Source organism: Oncorhynchus keta, chromosome 6 (assembly GCF_023373465.1).
Source record: "Oncorhynchus keta strain PuntledgeMale-10-30-2019 chromosome 6, Oket_V2, whole genome shotgun sequence".
NCBI lineage: Eukaryota > Metazoa > Chordata > Actinopteri > Salmoniformes > Salmonidae > Oncorhynchus > Oncorhynchus keta.
In genome coordinates, this window is record NC_068426.1 from 15,075,161 (window position 1) to 15,096,999 (window position 21,839).

The following is a 21,839-nucleotide window of genomic DNA, read 5'->3' on the forward strand; positions in this document are numbered from 1 at the left end:
ACGCTACAAGCTTGGCACACATGTATTTGGGGAGTTTCTCCCATTCTTTCTGCAGATCCTCTCAAGCAATGTCAGGTTGGATGGGGAGCGTTGCTGCACAGCTATTTTCAGGTCTCTCCAGAGATATTTCATTCGGTTCAAGTCCGGGCTCGGGCTGGGCCACTCATGGACATTCAGAGACTTGTCCTGAAGCCACTCCTGCGTTGTCTTGGTTGTGTGCTTAGGGTCATTGTCCTGTTGGAAGGTGAACATTTGCCCCCAGGCTGAGGTCCTGAGCGCTCTGGAGCAGGTTTTTATCAAGGATCTCTTTGTACTTTGCTCCGTTCATCTTTGCCTCGATCCTGACTAGTCTCGAAGTCCCTGCCCCTGAAAAACATCCACACAGTATGATGCTCCCTCCACCAGGCTTCACTGTAGGAATGGTGCAAGGTTTCCTTCCGATATGATGCTTGACATTCAGGCCAAAGAGTTCAATCTTGGTTTCATCAGACCAGACAATCTTGTTTCTCATGGTCTGAGAGGTGCCTTTTGGCAAACTCCAAGCAGGCTGTCATGTGCCTTTTACTGAGGAGTGGCTTCCATATGGCCACTCTACCATAAAGGCTTGATTGGTAGAGTGCTGCAGAGATGGTTGTCCTTCTGGAAGGTTCTTCCATCTCCACAGAGTAACTCTAGAGCTCTGCCAGAGTGACCATTGGTTTCTTGATCAGCTCCCTTGGTCAGCTCCCAAGCCTCTTCTCCCCTGATTGCTCAGTTTGGCCGGGCAGCCAGTTCTAGGCAGAGTCTTGGTGGTTCCAAACTTCTTCCATTTAATAATGATGGAGGCCACTGTGTACTTGGGGACTTTCAGTGCTGCAGACATTTGTTGGTACCCTTCCCCAGATCTGTGCCTAGACACAATCCTGTGACTGAAAAACAGCTTCTATCTCAAGGCCATCATACTCTTAAACAGCCACCACTAACATTGAGGGGCTGCTGCCAACACACTGACTCAACTCCAGCCACTTTAATAATGGGAATTGATGGAAATTGATGGAAAATATATCACTAGCCACTTTAAACAATGCTACTTAATATAATGTTTACATACCCTACATTACTCATCTCATATGTATATGTATATACTGTACTCTATATCATCTACTGCATCTTTATGTAATACATGTATCACTAGCCACTTTAAACTATGCCACTTTGTTTACATACCCTACATTACTCATCTCATATGTATATACTGTACTCTATACCATCTACTGCATCTTGCCTATGCCGTTCTGTACCATCACTCATTCATATATCTTTATGTACATATTCTTTATCCCTTTACACTTGTGTGTATAAGGTAGTAGTTTTGGAATTGTTAGGTTGGTTATTACTGCATTGTCGGAACTAGAAGCACAAGCATTTTGCTACACTTGCATTAACATCTGCTAACCATGTGTATGTGACGAATACAATTTGATTTGATTTGAAAAAAATATATATAAGGAATTAATCAAAAAAGTGTTAAACAAGTCAAAATATATTTTATATTTGAGATTCTGCAAAGTTGCCTTTGCCTTGGTGACAGCTTTGGACACTATTGGCGCTACCTGCTCGAATGCACAGTGCCAACTGTAAAGTTTGGTGAAGGAGGAATAATGGTCTAGGGCTGTATTTCATGGTTTGGGCTAGGCCCCTTAGTTTCAGTGAAGGTAAATCTTAAGGCAACAGTATACAATGACATTCTAGACGTTTCTGTGCTTCCAACTTTGTGGCAACAGTTCGGGGAAGTCCCTTTCCTGTACTGGCCTGCACAGAGCCCTGACCTCTACCCCATCGAACACCTTTGGAATAAATTGGAACGCAGACTGCGAGCCAGGCCTCACTACCCAATGTCAGTGCCCGACCTCACTAATGCTTTTGTGGCTGAATGGATGCAAGTCCCGGCATCAATATCTAGTGGAAAGCCTTCCCAGAAGATTGGAGGCTGTTGTAGCATCAAAGGGGGGACCAACTCCATATTAATTCCCATGATTTTGGACGAGCAGGTTAACACATATTTTTGGTCATGTAGTGTATCTCAGTGAGACATTTAACAACAAAGGCAGACTTGATTATGTGCGCCTCGTCTTGTATAATGAATATATGGCCCCTTACCCATATTTCATTATCCACTCCTGCAATGTTGTTTGGCTACTGACTTGTTTGAGAAGAGTTGCTAAAGGATGATTAGAATACTGACTTCATGAGCCAATGTCAAATCCACCTTTCCTGAGCTAATGAGCACTGAAAAAAGACCACAAAAACTTTACAGTAAACTGATTGTCGACATTTGCATTCTGCTATTTGTTAAATAACAAGTTACTATCAAGTAATTATCAGGTTATTCATTGGTTTTATTATGAGAGCACCGGCCTATAGTAGATGAACCAGAATTGAAAGAAGGTAACAAGAACGGATTGGAATGCAGCCAGAGAAGCAGCATGTCCCCTCTCATACACCGTAGGTACTTGAAGTTTGGCACCGCAAAAAGGATCATGTACAAGGTGAGAATATAAACTTTATTTACTACGTAACAACTAAATCACTTGCATTAATGTATGTCGTCTTCAGTCCACATAGATTTATTGTCGTGTTTTTACATTTTATTATTTGAATTGAATAGCGATCTGTTTCATAAAAAAATATTTAGGGGACTCGAACTCCCGGTGACGCACCAGAGGCTTTTAAGGACAGCGAGCCAGACACCAGACTGTCAAGGGCATTGCTTTGCAAGAAGTGCATAATGTAGTATAAAACCTATAATAAAAAAATAAAAAATAAAAATGCAGTATGTCGGGGACATTAATAACCAACTGAACAACGTTAACTCCTTATGGCGCTGTAAGGTAGCCAATATGTCACTAGTAATCCATAGCCAGCTAATTTAAAAAGTGAGTAAACTCGCCTAGTTACTTTTTCACACGTGTTATTTAACCAGTGAGTTTACCATTTTGTCATCTTGTTGCTACAGTGTGGAAATGCTTTAGGCTATGATGTGACTGCAAGAAATTCATGAACTGGACAGACACTTGATAACCGGTAAATGTGTGTAGCTATCAAGTCCCCACTTAATGGGATTAACAATACACTTATTTGACACTAGATGGCAACACAGTTTTTTTTGTAAATCTTAAGGGCCTCAATTCTCAATTTTATTACAACTTCTAGCGTCTACTCCTAGGGTGTTTGCAGGTCTGAATGGACTGTTGGGCCTGTGAAACGTTCAACATTGGGATGGCTCCATTGAGCCCTCCAATAGTATGTCTCAGCTACTAAATGTAACATTTTAGCCAAATATTTGGAAAGTATTTATTCAGTATTCAATTGTTTTTAATACTTAATATTAATGAAGGCAATATTCACATTCTCAAAAATGTGTGTCTGTGTGTTCATGTGTTTGACCTTTGCAAACAAGCACGAGTCAAGTCTATAATCCACTGAACAGTATGTCAAGCTAAATTCATGTAAATGATTGACAATCAAAAAATGGAGAAAAAAAACCTGAAGAGCTTCCAATACATATATATATATATATATATTTTGGGGTGAAATTTTGTGTGTTGTGTAAATGTTTCTTTGTTCCAAAATGTGACGTGTGTTTGCTTATGCTGCTATGCTGAGAGTGGATATGCTCTCAACTGCAAAACGTGAATAATAGCCTTGAGACCTATCATTTCTCTGTGTGACTGAGAGAGTGTAGACCAAACTGTTGATGTCCCAGTTGTTCTGTGTCACCTCAGGTAGCAGGGGTGGCTGCTGTGCCTGTAACTCTCAGCCTGATGTCAGGTACTGTGTTAGCTGCCGCCGAGGACAAGCCCAATGTCACCTTAAATACAAATGAGGTACTGCATTGTGCACAGAATCACACTTTCTGAAATCTGTCAGCATACTTCCTGTCTGAGGCAAGCCAACATTGGTATGAGGTAACTGACCCATGTAAAATGTTGTTTGTTACAGCTCTCCCTCTACACTACACCGCAGCAGAAGTTCCGCTATGTGGAGCCAGATATAGGGCACTTGGAGCCAGGTGTTACCACTCTAAGGAAACTGGCAGAGCCATATGTTACTCGGTGTCAGGTACATTGATAACCCTACTCACCAGTGAGCTACTGGGTGACAGTCATTATCTCCTTCTATATTCTATTATCTCCTTCTAAATTCATGAAAAATCCTACAATGTTATTTTCTGGATTTTTTTTCTAATTTTGTCTGTCATAGTTGAAGTGTACCTATGATGAAAATTACAGGCCTCTCTCATCTTTTTAAGTGTGAGAACTTGCACAATTGGTGGCTGACTAAATACTTTTTTGCCCCACTGTATACAGAATGGTGTCGTCTGCGTAGAGGTGGATCAAATAATCACCAGCAGCGAGAGCGACATCATTGATGTATACAGAGAAGAGAGTCGGCCCGAGAATTGAACCCTGTGGCACCCCCATAGAGACTGCCAGAGGTCCGGACAACAGGCCCTCCGATTTGCCACAGTGAACTCTATCAGAGAAGTAGTTGGTGAACCAGTCGAGGCAATCATTTGAGAAACCATGGCTGTTGAGTCTGCCAATAAGAATGTTGTGATTGACAGAGTCGAAAGCCTTAGCCAGGTCGATGAATACGGCTGCACAGTAATGTCTCTTATCAGTTGCGGTTATGATATCGTTTAGTACCTTGAGCGTGGCTGAGGTGCACCCATGACCAGCTCTGAAAGTGTTTCCTAGCCTTAGTGCAGTGGGCAGCTGGGAGGAGGTGCTCTTATTCTCCATGGAGTTTGTGCTACAGGATGCAAATTTCTGCTAGCCTTAGCTTTCCTAACTGCCTGTGTATAATTGTTCCTAACTTCCCTGAAAAGTTGCATATCACGGCGGCAGTAAATCTGTACATTTCACATGGATCAGTAGACCTTTACTGTGAATTCATGCTGCAATCGATAATCATTGCACGTGTTGGAATGATTTTGTCTGTCTGCTGTGAAGTGTTAGTTGTGATTGTGCTGCTCTGCTTCTGCCCATGTGATCACACCAACGATCTGCTACCCTTTTAGCAAACAAGCCATTCGACAGTGGAAAAGGTTCAGGTACTCCCCATAGCCACGAACACATACACTTGTGTACACACACACACACAGAATCATCATAAACTCAAAGAGGGGGATAAAGATTAAGCTGATTAGTTAATTTTAAGAGACTGGTAAAGTACTCTATAAAGAATGTAAAAATTCACAGGTACTGCTGACACATGCCAGACCTTACAATGCCTGGATAGGTCCTTTTTTTGTATCAGCTAACCACATCATATGTTTTAGCAATCTGTGAGTCGATGACACACTCAACCATTGGTTGATGCATGCAACGTCTGAGTAGGGGATCTCGACATCTGTGTTTGTCACTGTGTTCACTGTTTCTTAGTTGCCCTCCTTACCTCTCCCCATTGACTCTTTCAGTCCAGAGATAAGCAGCTCATTAACATACAGCACATGTTTGTCAGTACAGCGACTTGGCTGGAACTTTATTGGTAGTTGTTCTTGTACAGTGCAGAATGTCTTTACAATGAGTCAATGGTACACAAAGTGCTGTGGTTTGATGTTCAACTCAAGCACTCTACTGGATAACAGAATGGCCAGTGCTTAAGGCCCACAGAACTGGATGAGGTTTCTGGGGGCATGGCAGTCCTACCACTAGTTATACTACCAGTACAAACAACGTAAAGCATCACAGGTGCACAGTGTGCTCAGTAACCTTAAATTTAAGACTATTTGGCAAGAGCATATTTACTATGAAATATAGTATTATCATGTTATCATATTATTAAATGTGAACTTATTCTTTAACAATTAAAAATAAGCATTTATCCATTCTTGAATAGCTGTCAAGGTGCAGACATTGGGTGATATTACCGGATGTATGTTACATGTTCACTGTACTGTCCTCTCCTGTAGGGTTCAGGGTACCATTGTAAAAGTGAAGCCCAAGGTTGAAAGTGCCATCCAATTAGGAAGTGGTAAGAAAACACACACCCCGTGATACACACAAAGTGCACACATTACTCATTACTGTGATCCTGTGTGGCTCAGTTGTTAAAGCATGGTGCTTGTAATGCGTGGGTTCAATTCCCACTGGGGCCACTCAGTGGGACACCTGACTGTTTAGTAGTTACTTTGGATTGGGTTGCGGTCTATGGATTTGCTGGTATCGTTGGACTCTTTCTTGCAAGAGGTATTAGTTTTGAGTTTGGATGACGAGTACCCTGTTTTTTTTATCTCCATTGTGTGTTTGGGTTTATCCACTTTGTCTCTGTGTTTAAGCAAACACTCTGTATCAGTGAGTCTCTGAGCTAGAGTCTGGTCTAGCGGTAGAGCTGTTGCCTCCAGACCATATCAAATATCAGGCCTACTACTGCTTCCTGTTGCCCTATCCAGTTTTTCCTTTCTTGCTTCTAATCTATCTTCTTGAATAAAAATAGTCTGTGGTCCCCACTCTTGTGTCTCCTGGGCTCCAGGGTGAAGAAGCTCATCTACCCTACAGGGCTGATGGCTGCGGGACACTATGTACTACCCCCAAGCGGCCGCATCAATCGCCAAGGTGAGTGAGCGTGTCAATATATCGTATGTTGTTTTTATTTGTACTTGTGGGAGAAAATGAATATTGTTCCATGCCAAGACATGCTGTAGGGTAATCTTGTGATATTCAGTTCTCCATGTACAGTATACTGTTGTGTTGAAGCTATTTTTCCTTCCCACAGAACACTCGTTGTACGATTTCGCCCTGCAGGGCTACGCTAACATAGAGACATTTTTCAAGTCCACCACCACCACACCTGTAGAGGGGAAGGTGAGCTCATCCTGTCAGGTCCAAAACTAATACAGATTATTTGTGGGCTCCCAAATGGTGTATCAGTCACAGCATCGCTGTGCTAGAGGCATCACTACAGACCCTGGTTCAATACCGGGCTGTATCACAACCGGCCGCGATCGGGGGTCCAATAATTGGCCCAGCGTCATCCGGGTTAGAGGATTTGGCCGGGGTAGGCAGTCATTGTAAATAAGAATGTTTCAAGTGGACTTGCCTAGTTAAATAAAAGGTTACAAAAATGTGTAAAGGGTTGTCAAGTCTGAATTTTCACATGCTGCCATGATTACTTTCACAGCCAATGAAAAACAAGAGGAAAACAGCTCAGCTGCAGAGTCCGAAACCTGAACATTTCTGCACAATACCAGTCTTCCAGCACCTTCATTGACCTGGTGGTCAATTAGCCTCTTGATCAGCCTGCAGATGTATAGAACACCCCAATCACTTGTCAATTCATGATAAAACACAGTGTACTTTACATAGCAGGTGCTTATGCTAACAAATTATTGCAGCTAAAGGCTTAGTGACTTATTTCAGATAAGGTGTGATAGGATCGACAAAGATTAGCAGTATTCCCAGGTATAACAGGTCCAGCTCCCTGTATGCTACTGTACATATTGTTAGGCTAACTCCCAAATCTGCAATATCCCAGTGTTTCTCTGGCATTTACCCAGGACCAGTCACTTAGGTTATAAAATGTATGTTCAATTTTGTGATTTAAATGTACTGTATCTATGTTGACCTGAAAATGTTTTGTATCTATTGACAACATTGCTTTTTTTACAGTAAACTAAAGGCCACAAAAAAATACTATAATGGCACTCTAGGCATGTGAGGACAAATGAGTGGGAAAAAAAATACTTGTTTGACAAGACATTTAAGAGTCCTGTCCTTCCATAAACAAGCCCCTACTTCTGAGCCAGACGTTATCATTGGTAGAAAAACATAAGGAGTTTCGAAAGCAACATGCCGATTCCTCTATGTGCTAGTACACAATCACATGACTAGCTGATGTCAGTATAGTTCTGGGGTGATGTTAAATGTTTAAGACATCAGTTGACTTAGGTATCCCCATTTCCTTGATGAAGGTAGGTCACTCACAACCAGTCAGATGCAAGTAAATTGAACTTGCTGACTTTAGTTATGTTTTAAAAAATATATATAACCAGTCCTGCATGAAGAACTTTAACAAATAAGGTTCTGTATTTAATGATACACATTTTTAAAAAATAATTAAAAACATTGCCAATGGAGTCAAAGGGGGAAGGCTGCCATCAGTAATCATTTGACAAATTTAGCGCGTCTTGGTAGAAATCTTAACCAGGTCATCCTTCTCAATCGCATAGAGTCGCCAGCCCTCCTCATCCGACAGGTCTGAGGCTCCACGGCGCTTGTAGAACTCTATGGACGGCTTGTTCCACTCTGCTACAATGAAGTGCATGCTACTGCAGCGAGTCTTAACTGCAGTCTGTTGAAGGGAGGACAATAAAGTTAGACTGGACAGGGTCATCAAATAGCTTGAGATTGTTCCATAGGCTCAACTTTTTCATGTTTTGGAAAAGAAAATGTCCTTCCGGTGAATTGATTGCAAAAAAGTAGACCTACCCCACTCAGAAGCTTCAGGATATCTGACCCAATACCATAACCTGAGAATAAACAGGATCAAAGGTTACATTGATTTTTAAGCTCTGGATCCATGGACCCTGATTCACTTGCCTTCAAAGTAAATAACACATCATATCTACAGTATTATTGATTATGTTTTGTTCATTACATGTGTAACTCTGTGTTGTATGTGTCGAACTGCTATGCTTTATCTTGGCCAGGTCGCAGTTGCAAATGAGAAGTTGTTCTCAACTAGCTTACCTGGTGAAATAAAATAAAAATATTTTATGACAAGACTCAGGGTAGACAATACTTACCCCTGAACTCTTTCATCACATAGAAGTCCTCTAGGTAGAGCAGCTTTCCAATCCAGGGGTCATAGGTGAAGTAGTACATGGCAAACCCAATGACAGTGTATCCTAGAACAGTGAAAACATCCACATCAAAACCGGCAAGGAAGTAAGTGTAAAACTATTATACTACTAGGACTTGATGCTAAACCCCACTGGGCTTATTGTGTATGATAATGGACATTGGTCTTGGTCAGTCAGGAAAATCTATGGGGCCTAATTATGATATAACTAGGTGTTGGAGAATTTATAAGTTGACATTCCAAACCACATCATGATTAATATCAGAGTCCATGCTTGGTCAGGTTGGTCCTTGAGATAAATCATGCTCTGCGAGGTTGTCCGAGTTGAAACTGGACTTCGAGTTATGCACACCAACACTGCACATTTCAAGTTTTGAATTTAAAAGGGAAACGCCACTCAAACGCATATCGTCTCATCCCAATGATGGCAGGAGTTACTTTGCTTCTTGAACGTCCAATATCTTGAAAACTTGCCTGTTGACATATGCAAAACTTGTTGGGACTATAAACATTGGACTAATGTAAAAAATAAAATACAAAAATTGAGTTGGAGTGGATTTTCCCTGGAATGATTTAATCGTTGCACTATTTCCTTACAAACGGTCATTGAAATGTGTGTGGTGTGAGCGAGAGAACGTGGAAACCAAATTACAACATATTTTACCATCTGAGCTCTGATGATCATCAGGGACTTCCGCGACGACGCAATGGTAGAACGGATGATCCCCAAAGCCGTCCTCGAGTAGTTCTAAAGTAAATTATGAGGACATTTATGAAGAGACTTCGGATTTGTTTGGGGAAACATTTCATATGGTCACAATAGGCCAAACAAACACGGGCCTAAGAGTAGACTACCTTTCTCTGTCAAGATGACCTGCTCCTCCATTTCTTCAAATTTAGCAAGTTCCTGGAAATATAGGGCATGAAAAAAAAAAAATCCTTATATAGTTAATAAAATAATTGTTAGTCAAATGTCACAATAACATTGAGAAATATGCCTAGGCTTTTTTTAATGAACAAGAAAATCAAACTTTTCTAACAGGGATTTGAGAAAGACTTCATGCATTTCTACACAAATCCTTAAACATAGGGAATGGAACCTCCTACCTTTATGAGTCGCAATATGTCTGACACGTCCTTGGGCTCAGCTTTCCGTAATATAAAGTTCGACATTTTCTTCTTTTACTCTTTTTTCCTTTTCTTACAAGTCCTCGGAATGTAAAAAGAAGCAAAACCTGTTTCTTCATCCGCTTCTCAGGAGTTCACCCCCCGCAGTAAGGTTAGGATTCCAGCTCGTGCGGAATTACATTCGCCTAGGTCGCAGGCAGCGCAATACCTTTCTAGAGTGCTTTACCCCTTTTTATACGCACTTCGTAAGCATGTCACAATCACATCCGGATGACTAAAACGGTCGTCACTAGTTCCCCAAACAACAAAGTATTTTCTCAAATTAATATTCTTAAAATGTGATTTTAAACCTAACCTTGACCCCACTGCGAACTTAGTGCCTAACTCTAACCTTAAATGAAGACAAAAAAGCTCAAATGTTGTTTTCATACATTTTTATGAGAAATTGCGTTTAGAATTTGTGGCTGTGCTATCTAATGTCAATCAGACTAAACGGGGAAATAGCCTAACAACGTCATAGGGTTTCTGCCGTGCATTGGGTGTGGTGCGTTCAGCAATGCCGCGTTAAACTCAGGAAAGTGCACCTGCGACAGACAAACACCAACGTTAGTGGTTTTCTAACAGCAAGGCTCAGATCAACATGGCAGTGTCAACAAACATTTATAAACAATCCGTTTACTTTACAACATTTCGAAATATACTTTTCTATACCTCCACATCATACACACTCAAATTGAAAACATGACGCGCGTGCAATTGTTTCAGAGAGGTATCCCTGTAGCTTTTAGAATCACAGCAAAGTTGGTTCCTGTTTCAATCACGTCAAAGAGTATCTATTATATTGACAAGATAGTTGAGTGACCGCTCCAACATTGGAAATACAAGTCCTCAAAAGATGGAAGGCAGGCGAGATCAGATGGGGCCATTCTATCAAATGAGAGGGCAGACATACTGTGAACAACAGGCACAACTAAAGTCTTTTTTCTAAAATTTGCAGGAATGCCACGTACATCCACTCATATCAGTACGTTTGTTAATAGCCTAAACATTGCAAACCTCTATTGGATCAAATAGGCCTAGTGTAATTCGATTTTGCTCATTTTACACGGACAGATTTTGGGGTAAATCCTCTCGCTTCACCTCTTCCTTTTGGGTTATTTGATTCAGCTATGTATTGGGGGCAGGACCGAGTTCGGGAAACCCTGCATTTGACTGTTGTCTGTATGTTGCTGTTGATGAGAAGCATTCGCAGTGACTTGAAGGCAATTTCATCAAATCTGCATGATCTTTGATCACATGGTTTTTTGTAAAGTTCATTTTTATTCCCATAATGCAACACACTTTCAAAGGCGGTGACCATCGGACTAGACAAAATTGACCAGCTCAAACGCGCCCATTTTAGGACTTCTGCAGGCTGCTTAATGCTCATCTCTTGATGACAGTGCATGTACAGTAGGCCTACATCTGTCCATGCATTGTAAAGACTCTCTACAATAGGTTTAGGGTTAACTCTAATTCAGTCATATTTGCCTAGACGACCTACTTGACTTTGTGGAATGGGTCTATTTAAAAATATATAAAGTTATTAAAATCAGTGCACAATGACACACACTTTTACTAGTATTGTAAATGGGTCATGTTTTATATAAAAAGGTAATGTGATAAATGCATGAAATGACCAAAGTTATTTATCTTGTCACATGGTGTACAGTATTTGTGTGACACCCACATTGTAAAAACAGCGTCTCACAATGCCTTGAAGCTGTCCCACATGCACACATCTGTTTCACAGTACCATCAGAAACACATAGTCCATATGTTTATGATGTATCACAAGTTTGAGAAGGGATGGTCAATCAAGGGACATAAAAACAAATGTAGTTACGTGGTAGGCACATCTACAGAGTATTTATTGTACACATTGGTAGGCACATGTAGACTAATTACAGGTCACAGTTGTAAGTGCCATAACCCTGTGTGCCTACACTGTAATTACACAGTACCCACCTTTGTAACTTAATTGTAAATACATAGGCTTAAACATGAATCACTGAGGTTAAGGGCCCTTCATCTCTTCTTTATGTCAACAAAATATCCAATATTCTTAAGAAAAAAAACACCTATTCTTGTCAAATAGGCCTGCAGTCTTGGCAGCAATATTGTACTGCCAGTCTGAGTTATGTGAAATCCCAGGATTTATTGGAAGTGTCAGTTAGTTATAAAAGTCTTGAGTAATTTAAACTAGATAAGAGACCATATTTAAAAAATGTTTATGACTCAGTCCATGGCATTGCTCTGCAAAGCTTCATAGTAGTGACTCAGATGTACTACAATCTCCAGGAAAGCAGATGCTGGCATGATCTATAAACTTGTGACCTTGAACTGCCACGAAACTCTTTACGTTTGGTTTCTCTTTGACTGGTCCTGCATGTGATATTCTGATGGCATTTCATTAATTGAGACATGTGACCATGCAGACCTACTGTACATGTTGTGTAAATGAATTGTGTTTTTACTTTGAGGTACACATTATGGATGTACTGTAGTTTAATTTACATTTAAAATTATTTCCAGAGTGCATGTCCATCATATTCCAGAGTATTTATTTATTATAGGACCCCTCCCCAGGAATGCCCAATACTCAAGCGACTAGTTTATAGCCAACTGTTATCTGGTGTCCAGTCCATTGGAGTGGGACATATTTGGCACACTCAACATATTATATAATAACAGCGTTTCCCCTATATTCATTTAGACTCCAAAAATATGACTAAAACTAGATCAAGTATGTATGTAAAGTATGTCATGTAATAATTCTCATCTTTGAGAACTAACAATCACCAAAATAAAAAAAACTAAGTCAGGGAGAATCTAAAATACCCAAAATGTCATGACTTGGGGCACCATTATAGCATAGGAACACACCATAAACAATGGCAAAATGTGTAGAATTGCAAGAAATTAGTTTTAAAACAGCAACATTGTGTCTGCAGCCAAGAGTGCCTTAAAAAAAAAAAAAAAAAAAAAAAAAAAGGCCACGCCCACTACACTAACTTTGCCAACCTTGCTGGGCGAAAAAAATAAATAAAAAATAAAAAAAATCATAGGAGAAACATTGAATACATGCATTTCACTAATTTCATCAACAGCGCCATCTAATGTCTCCCATTAGGAGAGGGTGACTCAGTTCCAAAAGGCATTATTTGGTTGTTGTAGTTCGTGGCCTGTTTCTCATCTCAAAAGTAACCAGTTTACTCAGAGATCACTAGATGAGATTTAATAATGTCAAATATGCCTGTACATTGCTAAAACAAAACAGACACCAGATTATAAAAACCCTGTTTTTATTCTGAGCTTCAACCAAAGTGTTTAGAGAGCAAGGGAGGGTCAGTTCAGCTTGTCAAAGTACTTGAGTTTTCCCGATGGGTCTGGGATTATCTATGGAGAGTAATACACTGAATTAGTACAGTTGTCTCAAGCAATGTCTATGAAAATAATATTTCTCTCATGCATGCACTTATTTGGAAACACACACACAGTATGAAACTCACCGTATCACTGCCTGGCTTCCATCCTGCTGGGCACACTGCAAAAAGAAAAAGTATTTATTTCACACAAACTGTAAACAAAGACCATCCATAGCAACCACAGGTAGTTAAGTATCTAGCTGTAATATCTGAGAATGTGTTATGTGATGAGACTGAACCATACCTTCACCATGTTTGTCAGTGTACTGGAATGCCTGAACCAGCCGCAGGGTCTCATCTACAGAGCGCCCTACCGGGAGGTCATTCATGGTAATCTGCCTCAGGACTCCCTTGTCATCGATGATGAACAGGCCCCTGAGGGGGAGAATGACAACAATGATTGCTTCAGTTTCAAACTGCATGAATTTAGACTTCATGAACTTAAAACAGTTAACAGGTATTTTGTTGTACCGCTTTTCACTGAACCGATTTATAAAAGGAGGTTAATGAGGAAAAATGTTCTGGCTATAGCAGTTGTATCAAACCAATACTAGGCATCATCTTTTGTAGTAGTTTCTACTTCATGTGTGAGTGTAACTGCACCGGAGTGTGTGTCCTGCATCCTCTAGGAAGACTCCATAGTCCTTGGAAATCTGGTGTGTGAGGTCAGACAGCAGAGGGACTTTCATTGGCCCAAGTCCACCCTGCTTCCTAGGTGTGTTGATCCTGTTAACATAAAACCAGAGGGTCAAGGGAAAAAAGCTGAAGTTCTCTGAAAAAGTCCAAGCACCTCTGAAGAGGGGTGTGATGCTTATAATCTTACCATGCCAGATGGGTGAATTGTGAGTCAACAGAGCAGGCAACAACCTCAGCATTGATGGCATGGAACTCGTGCACACGATCACTGAATGCAATAATCTCAGTCGGGCAGACAAATGTGCTGCAGGTACACAGTGTGAGGGTCATCAGAATAATACATAGCCAACAGCATTATTACTTTAGACATAGCATACTGCATTTTCATTCAGTCAATGATTCTATAATATAGAAAATGTCATGTAAGAACTCAGAAAAGTGTATAAACAGTTACTACAGTGTATATTTTATAATAAAATACTAAAACAAATAGGCCAGACTCACGATTAAAAGCTGGGGTGTATTCATTACCCAATTCTGTTGCAAAACTTTCTATTGGACAACTACAGGAAGGTTCCTCCCTGTTTCGTTTGGTTCTTAAACTAGTAAACGGTTTCCATTGCAAGAGGTAATTAATACACCACAGATTATTTAGATTTCTATTTGATATTTTAGAGCAGTGGTCGGTCACCAACCTTTTCTCAGTCAGGATAACTTTTGCAGTCAAAAACAAAGCAGAGACCTACCGCTCAGATTTTTGCTTATTTTTTAAATCATGACTTAACTGTTTTTATTAGGTTCATGTAAAAAAAAAATTTAAAAAAAATGTAGGAACGAGGTTTGGGCAGTAGGCCTAAACATTAACACAGCATATTACCTTTATGCCTGGCAATATTGTTATTCTCAGACAGTATTAGATTTCAAAATACGAGCTTTGATAACAAAATGGGATAAGTTAGTGTAATAAGTTAGCACTTGCGGTGTACTGCGGAACATAAATTTAAATAATTTGCTTTTTCATTTTACTGGGCAGATGGTAAATGCATCCGATTGTGCTTTCAAGACAACAGGGAACTCGGGAGAAAATTTAAAAAATAAGTCAAATCATGACGAGTTGGATAACCTTTCCAAACTATTTTTTGTAGTCGGATCTCGCTTTTGTTCCTATGACTAGACAAATTGAAATATTCCGCAATTGTAAAATAGACAAGCTGCTAAGAATAATTTTAAAAACGCAGAGCTATCGATACACTTGGCTACTCATTCATTGCAGTTGCAACAAGAGTAGAAGTAGAGAAACACGTTTTATATTTTTATTCAACACAATTACAAAAGTGTCGACACTGCTGAACAAATACGTAAACATGGCCTCCCAAAGTGGCACAGTGGTCTAAGGCACTGCATCACAGTGCTAGAGGTGTCACTACAGATCTGGGTTAGATTCCGGGCTGTGGCACAGCCAGCGACGACCGGGAGACCTGTGAGGCGGCGCACAATTGGCCCAGCGTCGTCAGGGTTAGGGGAGAGTTTGGCCTGCTGGGATGTCCTTGTCCCATCGCGCTCTAGCGACTCCTTGTGGCAGTACCGGCCCATCCACGCTGACTGCGGTAGCCAGCTGTACGGTATTTCCTCCGGCACATTGGTGCCGCGCGGCTCGGCGGGGTCGTGTTTCGGAGGACGCATGGCTCTTGACCTTTGCCTCTCCCGAGTCCATACAGACTTGGACAAGTCTGTATGGACTAACTACCAACTAACTACCAATTGAATATCACAAAATTGGGGAGAAAAGGGGGTAAAAAGTCATTTAAAAAAAATTTAAACATGAAATTATGCAAAAACAGCAGCTCTTTGCTTTATTGTTTGACAGTCTCTGAGGTCATGGTTTTAAAAAAGATTACATCATACGCTAGTCTCAAACTTTGCCATGGCCGGGGGCATGGAAGATCTGTAGGCACAGTGATTTGAACTATCCAATTGGCTACATTGAGTGGCCAAAGATCTCCCGGTCCGCCGGGTAGGCAGAGTTAGTCATTTCAGACAGAAAAAAAAAAATAGTTAAAAAATGGGAACACTTTGCTTATCCAGTACGCAGGGCTTCTGAATCAAGTGCACCTACCACCAACAGCTCAACAAACAATCATTTTTAAAAAAGTGCCAGCCTTTATCGTTGACTTTTCTACAGAAAGGTTTGGTGATCGACTAGGGATGCCTGGAATGTCGACCACTGTTATAGAGTAACAAAGTTACTAACAGAAAGTTAATAGCCTATGAACACATTTTCTGACAGTTGCAACCAACAGTACAGAGATTTGTTTTAGGATGAAGGTCAATAAAAGATAGTACTCACAAGTCCAGGGGGTAGAAGAAGAAGACTAGGTATTTCCCTTTGTAGTCAGAAAGCTTGAGCTCCTTAAACTCTCCATCGATCACAGCTGACCCCTCAAAATAAGGTGCCGGCTTTGAAACTGCAAAAATAAGAAAGAAATATATAATTTCATAATGGTTCCAAGCACGAGCAAGCAAGATATTTGCTGATCACCTTTTAGGGACAAACAAATCAAAAGTCTTCAGATTCAAAATGAAAAAGTAACAGGAAGGGTACAAATCCTGCTGTGCACATGATTACTGCATTTATACTGAACAAAATATAAAACTCAACATGCAACAATTAACAATTTTACTGAGTTACAGTTCATATAAGGAAATCAGTCAATTGAAATCAATTCTTTAGGTCCTATTCTACGAATTCCACATGACTGGGCAGGGGTGCAGAATGAGAATCAGAATGAGTTTTTCCTCAGACAGAAATAATAATATAATAATAATAAATGCCATTTAGCTGACGCTTTTATCCAAAGCGACTTACAGTCATGTGTGCATACATTCTACGTATGGGTGGTCCCGGGAATCGAACCCAATACCCTGGCGTTACAAGCGCCATGCTCTACCAACTGAGCCACAGAAGGACCACTAGTCCTTTGTTTCATCAGCTGTCCAAGTGGCTGGTCTCAGATGATCCTGCAGGTGAAGAAGCCGGACGTGGAGGTCCTGGGCTATTGTGGTTACATGTGGACTGCAGTTGTGAGGCCAGTTAGACAAACTGCCAATTTCTCTTAAACAAAATGTTGGAGGTGGCTCATGGAGAGAAATTTACATTAAAATTCTCTGGCAACAGCTCTGGTGGGAATTCCTGCAGTCAGGATGCACATTGCACACTCCCTCAAAACATCTGTGGTATTGTGTTGTGCGAAAACTGCACATTTTAGAGCTGCCTTTTATTGTCCAAAGCACAAGGTGCACCTGCGTAATGATAATGCAGTTTAATCAGCTTTTTGATATGCCACACCTGTCAGGTGGATGCATTATCTTGGCAAAGGAGAAATACTCACAGGGATGTAAACACATTTGTGCACAAAATAAGCTTTTTGTGCATATAGAAATTTCTGGAATCTTCTTTCAGCTCATGAAACATGGGACCAACACTTTACATGTTGTATTTCTATTTTTGTTCAGTATATTATGCATGGGGGACAACTAATAGTATTTGTTCATTGTTGGTGAGCAGTGTGCAGGTAGGCCTATATCTCAGGCCAGGTTTGTGGCACACTTGGCTATCCCTTGGGGAGCATCACATCATTGGGTGCATATCAGCCAGAATAGATGTCGACCCCACTCTTGATTATAGCTGCACTGGGGTCAGACAGGATTCCTGTTTAGATTAAGAACACGCAGAGCCAGCACAAGATATGACTTGGAAAACAAACCTCAATACAGGGTTAAGAACTGCGTTGTACTCCGTTATCCCAACTGTTACACCTCGAAGATTAAAAAACTGCTAGTTTTTTTTCCGTCCTGATGCTAGGTAGCAGTAGTCACAGCTGCCATTATGGAAAGGCATATGTTGAATAACAAAGGAGCCGATTGGCTGACACTACTGGTCTGAGGGAGCAGGCGCGTCGCACCAAACGAGAAGTATTTTGGTGTACGAGATTTGACGTTACAAGAGTTACAGGCTGTGTCGAGTGGTGGTGTCAGTGTTGGCCTGAGGTAGGTTTAGAGTGGAGTAGGGTGGTGGGTTTTTAATGAGTGTAGGGTTAGATGATTGGGCAATAGTTGATTTATTTTCCTTTTTTCAAGCAAAGTATAAGGGTTATACACTAGTCTAGTTGGTGGTGGTAATGCAACATTTATTGGATACCAACCGCTGTTTAACTTCAAAGAAGGCTGACACTGCCATTACAAAATGGCTGGTGTGGCTTATGCTACCTAGCATGAGCTCGAAAAGGGCAGTTATTTCATGTAACAGTTGGGATAATGGTCCTATTCAGAGTATAACACATTTCTTATTTCTTCTGATTTGGAGTCACACGCAAAATTAAAGTGGAAAACCACACTATAGGCTGGTCCAACTTTGATGTAATGTCCTTAAAACAAGTCAAAATAAGGCTCAGTAGTGTGTGTGGCCTCCACGTGCCTGTATAAACTCCCTACAACGCCTGGGCATGCGCCTGATGAGGTGGCGGATGGTCTCCTGAGGGATCTCCTCCCAGACCTGGACTAAAGCATCCGCCAACTCCTGGACAGTCTGTGGTGCAACATGGCGATGGTGGATGGAGCGAGACATGATGTCCCAGATGTGCTCAATTGGATTCAGGTCTGGAGAACGGGCAGGCCAGTCCATATAGCATCAATGTCTTCCTCTTGCAGGAACTGCTGACACACTCCAGCCACATGAGGTCTAGCATTGTCTTGCATTAGGAGGAACCCAGGGCCAACCGCACTAGCATATGGTCTCACAAGGGGTCTGAGGATCTCATCTCGGTACCTAATGGTAGTCAGGCTACCTCTGGTGAGCACATGGAGGGCTGTGCGGCCCCCCAAAGAAATGCCACCCCACACCATGACTGACCCACCGCCAAACCGGTCATGCTGGAGGATGTTGCAGGCAGCAGAACGTTCTCCACGACGTCTCCAGACTCTGTCACATGTGCTCAGTGTGAACCTGCTTTCATCTGTGAAGAGCACAGGACGCCAATGGCGAACTTGCCAATCTTGATGTTCTCTGGCAAATGCCAAACGTCCTGCACAGTGTTGGCTGTAAGCACAACCCCCACCTGTGGACGTCGGGCCCTCATACCACCCTCATGGAGTCTGTTTCTGACCGTATGCACATTTGTGACCTGCTGGAGGTCATTTTGCAGGGCTCTGGCAGTGCTCCTCCTTGCACAAAGGCGGAGGTAGTGGTCCTGCTGCTGGATTGTTGCCCTCCTACAGCCTCCTCCACGTCTCCTGATGTACTGGCCTGTCTCCTGGTAGCGCCTCCATGCTCTGGACACTACGCTGACAGACACAGCAAACCTTCTTGCCACAGCTCGCATTGATGTTCCATCCTGGATGAGCTGCACTACCTGGATGAGCTGCACTACCTGAGTCACTTGTGTGGGTCGTAGACTCCATCTCATGCTACCACTAGAGTGAAAGCACCACCAGCATTCAAAAGTGACCAAAACATCAGCCAGGAAGCATAGGAACTGAGAAGTGGTCTGTGGTTACCACCTGCAGAACCACTCCTTAATTGGGGGTGTCTTGCTAATTGCCTATCATTTCCACCTGTTGTATATTCCATTTGCACAACAGCATGTGAAATTCGTCAATCAGTGTTGCTTCCTAAGTGGACAGTTTGATTTCACAGAAGTGTAATTGACTTGGAGTTACATTGCGTTGTTTAAGTGTTCATATATATATATATATATATATTACTGCTCAAAAAAATAAAGGGAACACTTAAATATATATAGTGTATTCTGGATGGTTGCATCTCAGAAGTCTGGTATTGGCTTCCTTGTCACCTAGCCATCTTGTTTGGAAAACGCAGGAAATGTGAAAGCGAATGGAGGCCACCTACTGAGAATATACATTTCACCTGCCTCTTAACGAATGCTGATGAAGGCGTGAGCTCGAAAAGGAACCCACATAACTGACTGAGATGCATCCATTGGGATTGTGTGGTACGCAGTAATTGTTAATACGCGGGTACTCCTGTACTCGACAAAGTAATTGGAGCAACGTTTTGGCTTAACGTGTCCAAATGTACTAACTACTACTTATTAATGTTGATCTACAAGTAAAAGCTGGCATTATTACAATAACGCGCATACAAATGTTATGCTAACGTCAGTGGTGAACTTTGCAAGGGAAAACTGGACAATTTGCAGATTATTAGCTAGACACGGTGCAAATTAAGTCAGCTAACGTTAGCTAATTAAGTTGCCTGCAGTCAAGCTAAATAGCGCCGTAGCTAAAAACAAAAGTACCATATGCATATAATGTTGAGTAAAAAAATGATTAAAATAATTTGAGACAATGTGATTGTTAAGTACAACTGTACAGGGACAATACCCACTTTTCGCCTTGCTGAGGTGCAGGGAATGGTCAGAGACGGGGACACGGAAAGCCTCTCCAGGGTAAACGTGTCCTCCAGCGTAGTTGTGACACTCTTGGTCCTTTTTCCCATTAGAGCCGTCTTGGGCTGCAGTGGAAAAATTGGTGACCAAACAAATTGTGCAAAACACACTTAAAATGCCCTTTAACATCTTCATATGAAGCATGACGTCCATTACACTGTCTTGCTAAAAGCACGTAGCTAGCTAGTTTCTAGGAAAGTGCAGGGGCGCTATTTCACGTGAACGCGAAATTGGCCTCGATCGATAGAACCTTTTCGCAATGTACTTTCCCTTTCTCCTGAAAGGAGGTCGTCCTTGTTCAAGTAAACGGAAATGGTTATTAGTGTCTGATAATGATCGATTTGGGTATATCGAACTATATGAAAACAATGTGATGAACGCATATATTTCCTATTTTATTTATTTGATCATTATTATTTTTGCATTCAAGGGTCCTCACAATATAGTTCATATTGTGTTACTTCATCTTAAACAGGGATGTGCAGATTCAAATCGAAGTTTATTGGTCACGTGCACATGGTAGAGTGAACCGCTTGTTTGTTAACTCCTCAGCAATGCAGTAGAATAACAATATCAATCAAAAGTCAAATACAAAATTAAAAAAAGAACAAGTAGTAATAAAAATCTGAAGAAAAAAGAGAAACTAGGTCCCTGTATAAAAAAAATCATATACCAGTCTATACATCGTTTCTATTTATGACTTTACCATTTTCTTTTGTATGTGCCTGGTAATTCCCGAGGCTTGCACTGATGGTCATGATAAAGATTTGTTTTAAGTCTGATGGTAGGAGTAACATTTTTGCAGAAAGTTTACCGGTGCCTTTTGGATGATCCATATATGGTTTCAGAGTGGGTTAAAACGTTGGGTGCTGTGGTATCGGTTAAGGTAACCCTACGTGACCTTGTGATAATTGTGTTTCCCGCTGGTCAGAGGGAGCAGGGGTTCCGCGCCACGCGAATGGGGACCAGAGATGGGACTTGTTTTGCGCTAAAGAAAAGAGCGCTGTTGAAAAGAGTGATTACTGGGGTAACGGTAAATGCGAAAATGGATCAACTGAAGGGGAAGATTCCCGGTGTTTGTGACGCTCATCGTTTGGTGCGACACAGACAGGGTGTAGTGACAGGTGAAACAGAAGTCATTGTTTGTTCTTTTGAGTTGATGTTGAGTCTTTGACCGACAAAGTGATGTTAGGATATTTCAGTTATCCACTACAAGCTTTTGTGACGAATCCATTATGTTGTTACAGGTGTCAAGCTTATAGGCATGGCCCAGCAGTGTGTAGGAGGGAGGTTACCAGGT

At 41.3% G+C, this 21,839-nt stretch overlaps 3 protein-coding genes across 9 annotated transcripts; 1 reads left to right on the top strand and 2 right to left on the bottom strand.

Annotated features, from left to right (window-relative positions):
- The first annotated feature begins 2,319 nt into the window (after window positions 1–2,319).
- Window positions 2,320–8,004, top strand: LOC118385040 (MICOS complex subunit MIC26-like). Of its 5 annotated transcripts, XR_008139050.1 has the most exons (7): window positions 2,451–2,528; window positions 3,765–3,866; window positions 3,982–4,101; window positions 4,350–6,018; window positions 6,517–6,599; window positions 6,760–6,848; window positions 7,165–8,004. XR_008139050.1 is itself a non-coding variant. In XM_035771830.2 (6 exons), exons 1-5 carry the CDS (start codon window positions 2,466–2,468, stop codon window positions 6,797–6,799), a joined length of 408 nt encoding a protein of 135 aa, XP_035627723.1. In that variant the 5' UTR covers window positions 2,326–2,465; the 3' UTR covers window positions 6,800–6,848; window positions 7,165–8,004. The 5 variants fall into 5 exon arrangements, 2 of the variants coding, with proteins under 2 accessions (XP_035627724.1, XP_035627723.1); XM_035771830.2 differs by lacking the exon at window positions 4,350–6,018 and having other exon boundaries at window positions 2,326–2,528; XR_008139049.1 differs by having other exon boundaries at window positions 2,452–2,528; window positions 4,350–6,599.
- Window positions 8,005–8,059: 55 nt separating this feature from the next.
- LOC118385039 (diamine acetyltransferase 1-like) lies at window positions 8,060–10,197 on the bottom strand. The gene is made up of 6 exons (XM_035771829.2): window positions 9,952–10,197; window positions 9,700–9,751; window positions 9,509–9,592; window positions 8,789–8,890; window positions 8,472–8,512; window positions 8,060–8,334 (listed from the first exon to the last, which is right to left on the bottom strand). Exons 1-6 carry the CDS (start codon window positions 10,015–10,017, stop codon window positions 8,161–8,163), a joined length of 519 nt encoding a protein of 172 aa, XP_035627722.1. The 5' UTR covers window positions 10,018–10,197; the 3' UTR covers window positions 8,060–8,160.
- Window positions 10,198–12,558: 2,361 nt separating this feature from the next.
- Window positions 12,559–21,390, bottom strand: LOC118385038 (peroxiredoxin-4-like). 3 transcript variants are annotated; one of them, XM_052520835.1, is made up of 8 exons: window positions 21,354–21,390; window positions 20,479–20,604; window positions 16,423–16,540; window positions 14,263–14,379; window positions 14,043–14,165; window positions 13,684–13,814; window positions 13,524–13,558; window positions 12,559–13,410 (listed from the first exon to the last, which is right to left on the bottom strand). In XM_052520835.1, exons 1-8 carry the CDS (start codon window positions 21,373–21,375, stop codon window positions 13,360–13,362), a joined length of 723 nt encoding a protein of 240 aa, XP_052376795.1. In that variant the 5' UTR covers window positions 21,376–21,390; the 3' UTR covers window positions 12,559–13,359. The 3 variants fall into 3 exon arrangements, with proteins under 3 accessions (XP_052376795.1, XP_052376794.1, XP_035627721.1); XM_052520834.1 differs by lacking the exon at window positions 21,354–21,390 and adding an exon at window positions 21,246–21,312; XM_035771828.2 differs by lacking the exon at window positions 21,354–21,390 and having other exon boundaries at window positions 20,479–20,813.
- Between the last annotated feature and the right edge of the window lie 449 nt (window positions 21,391–21,839).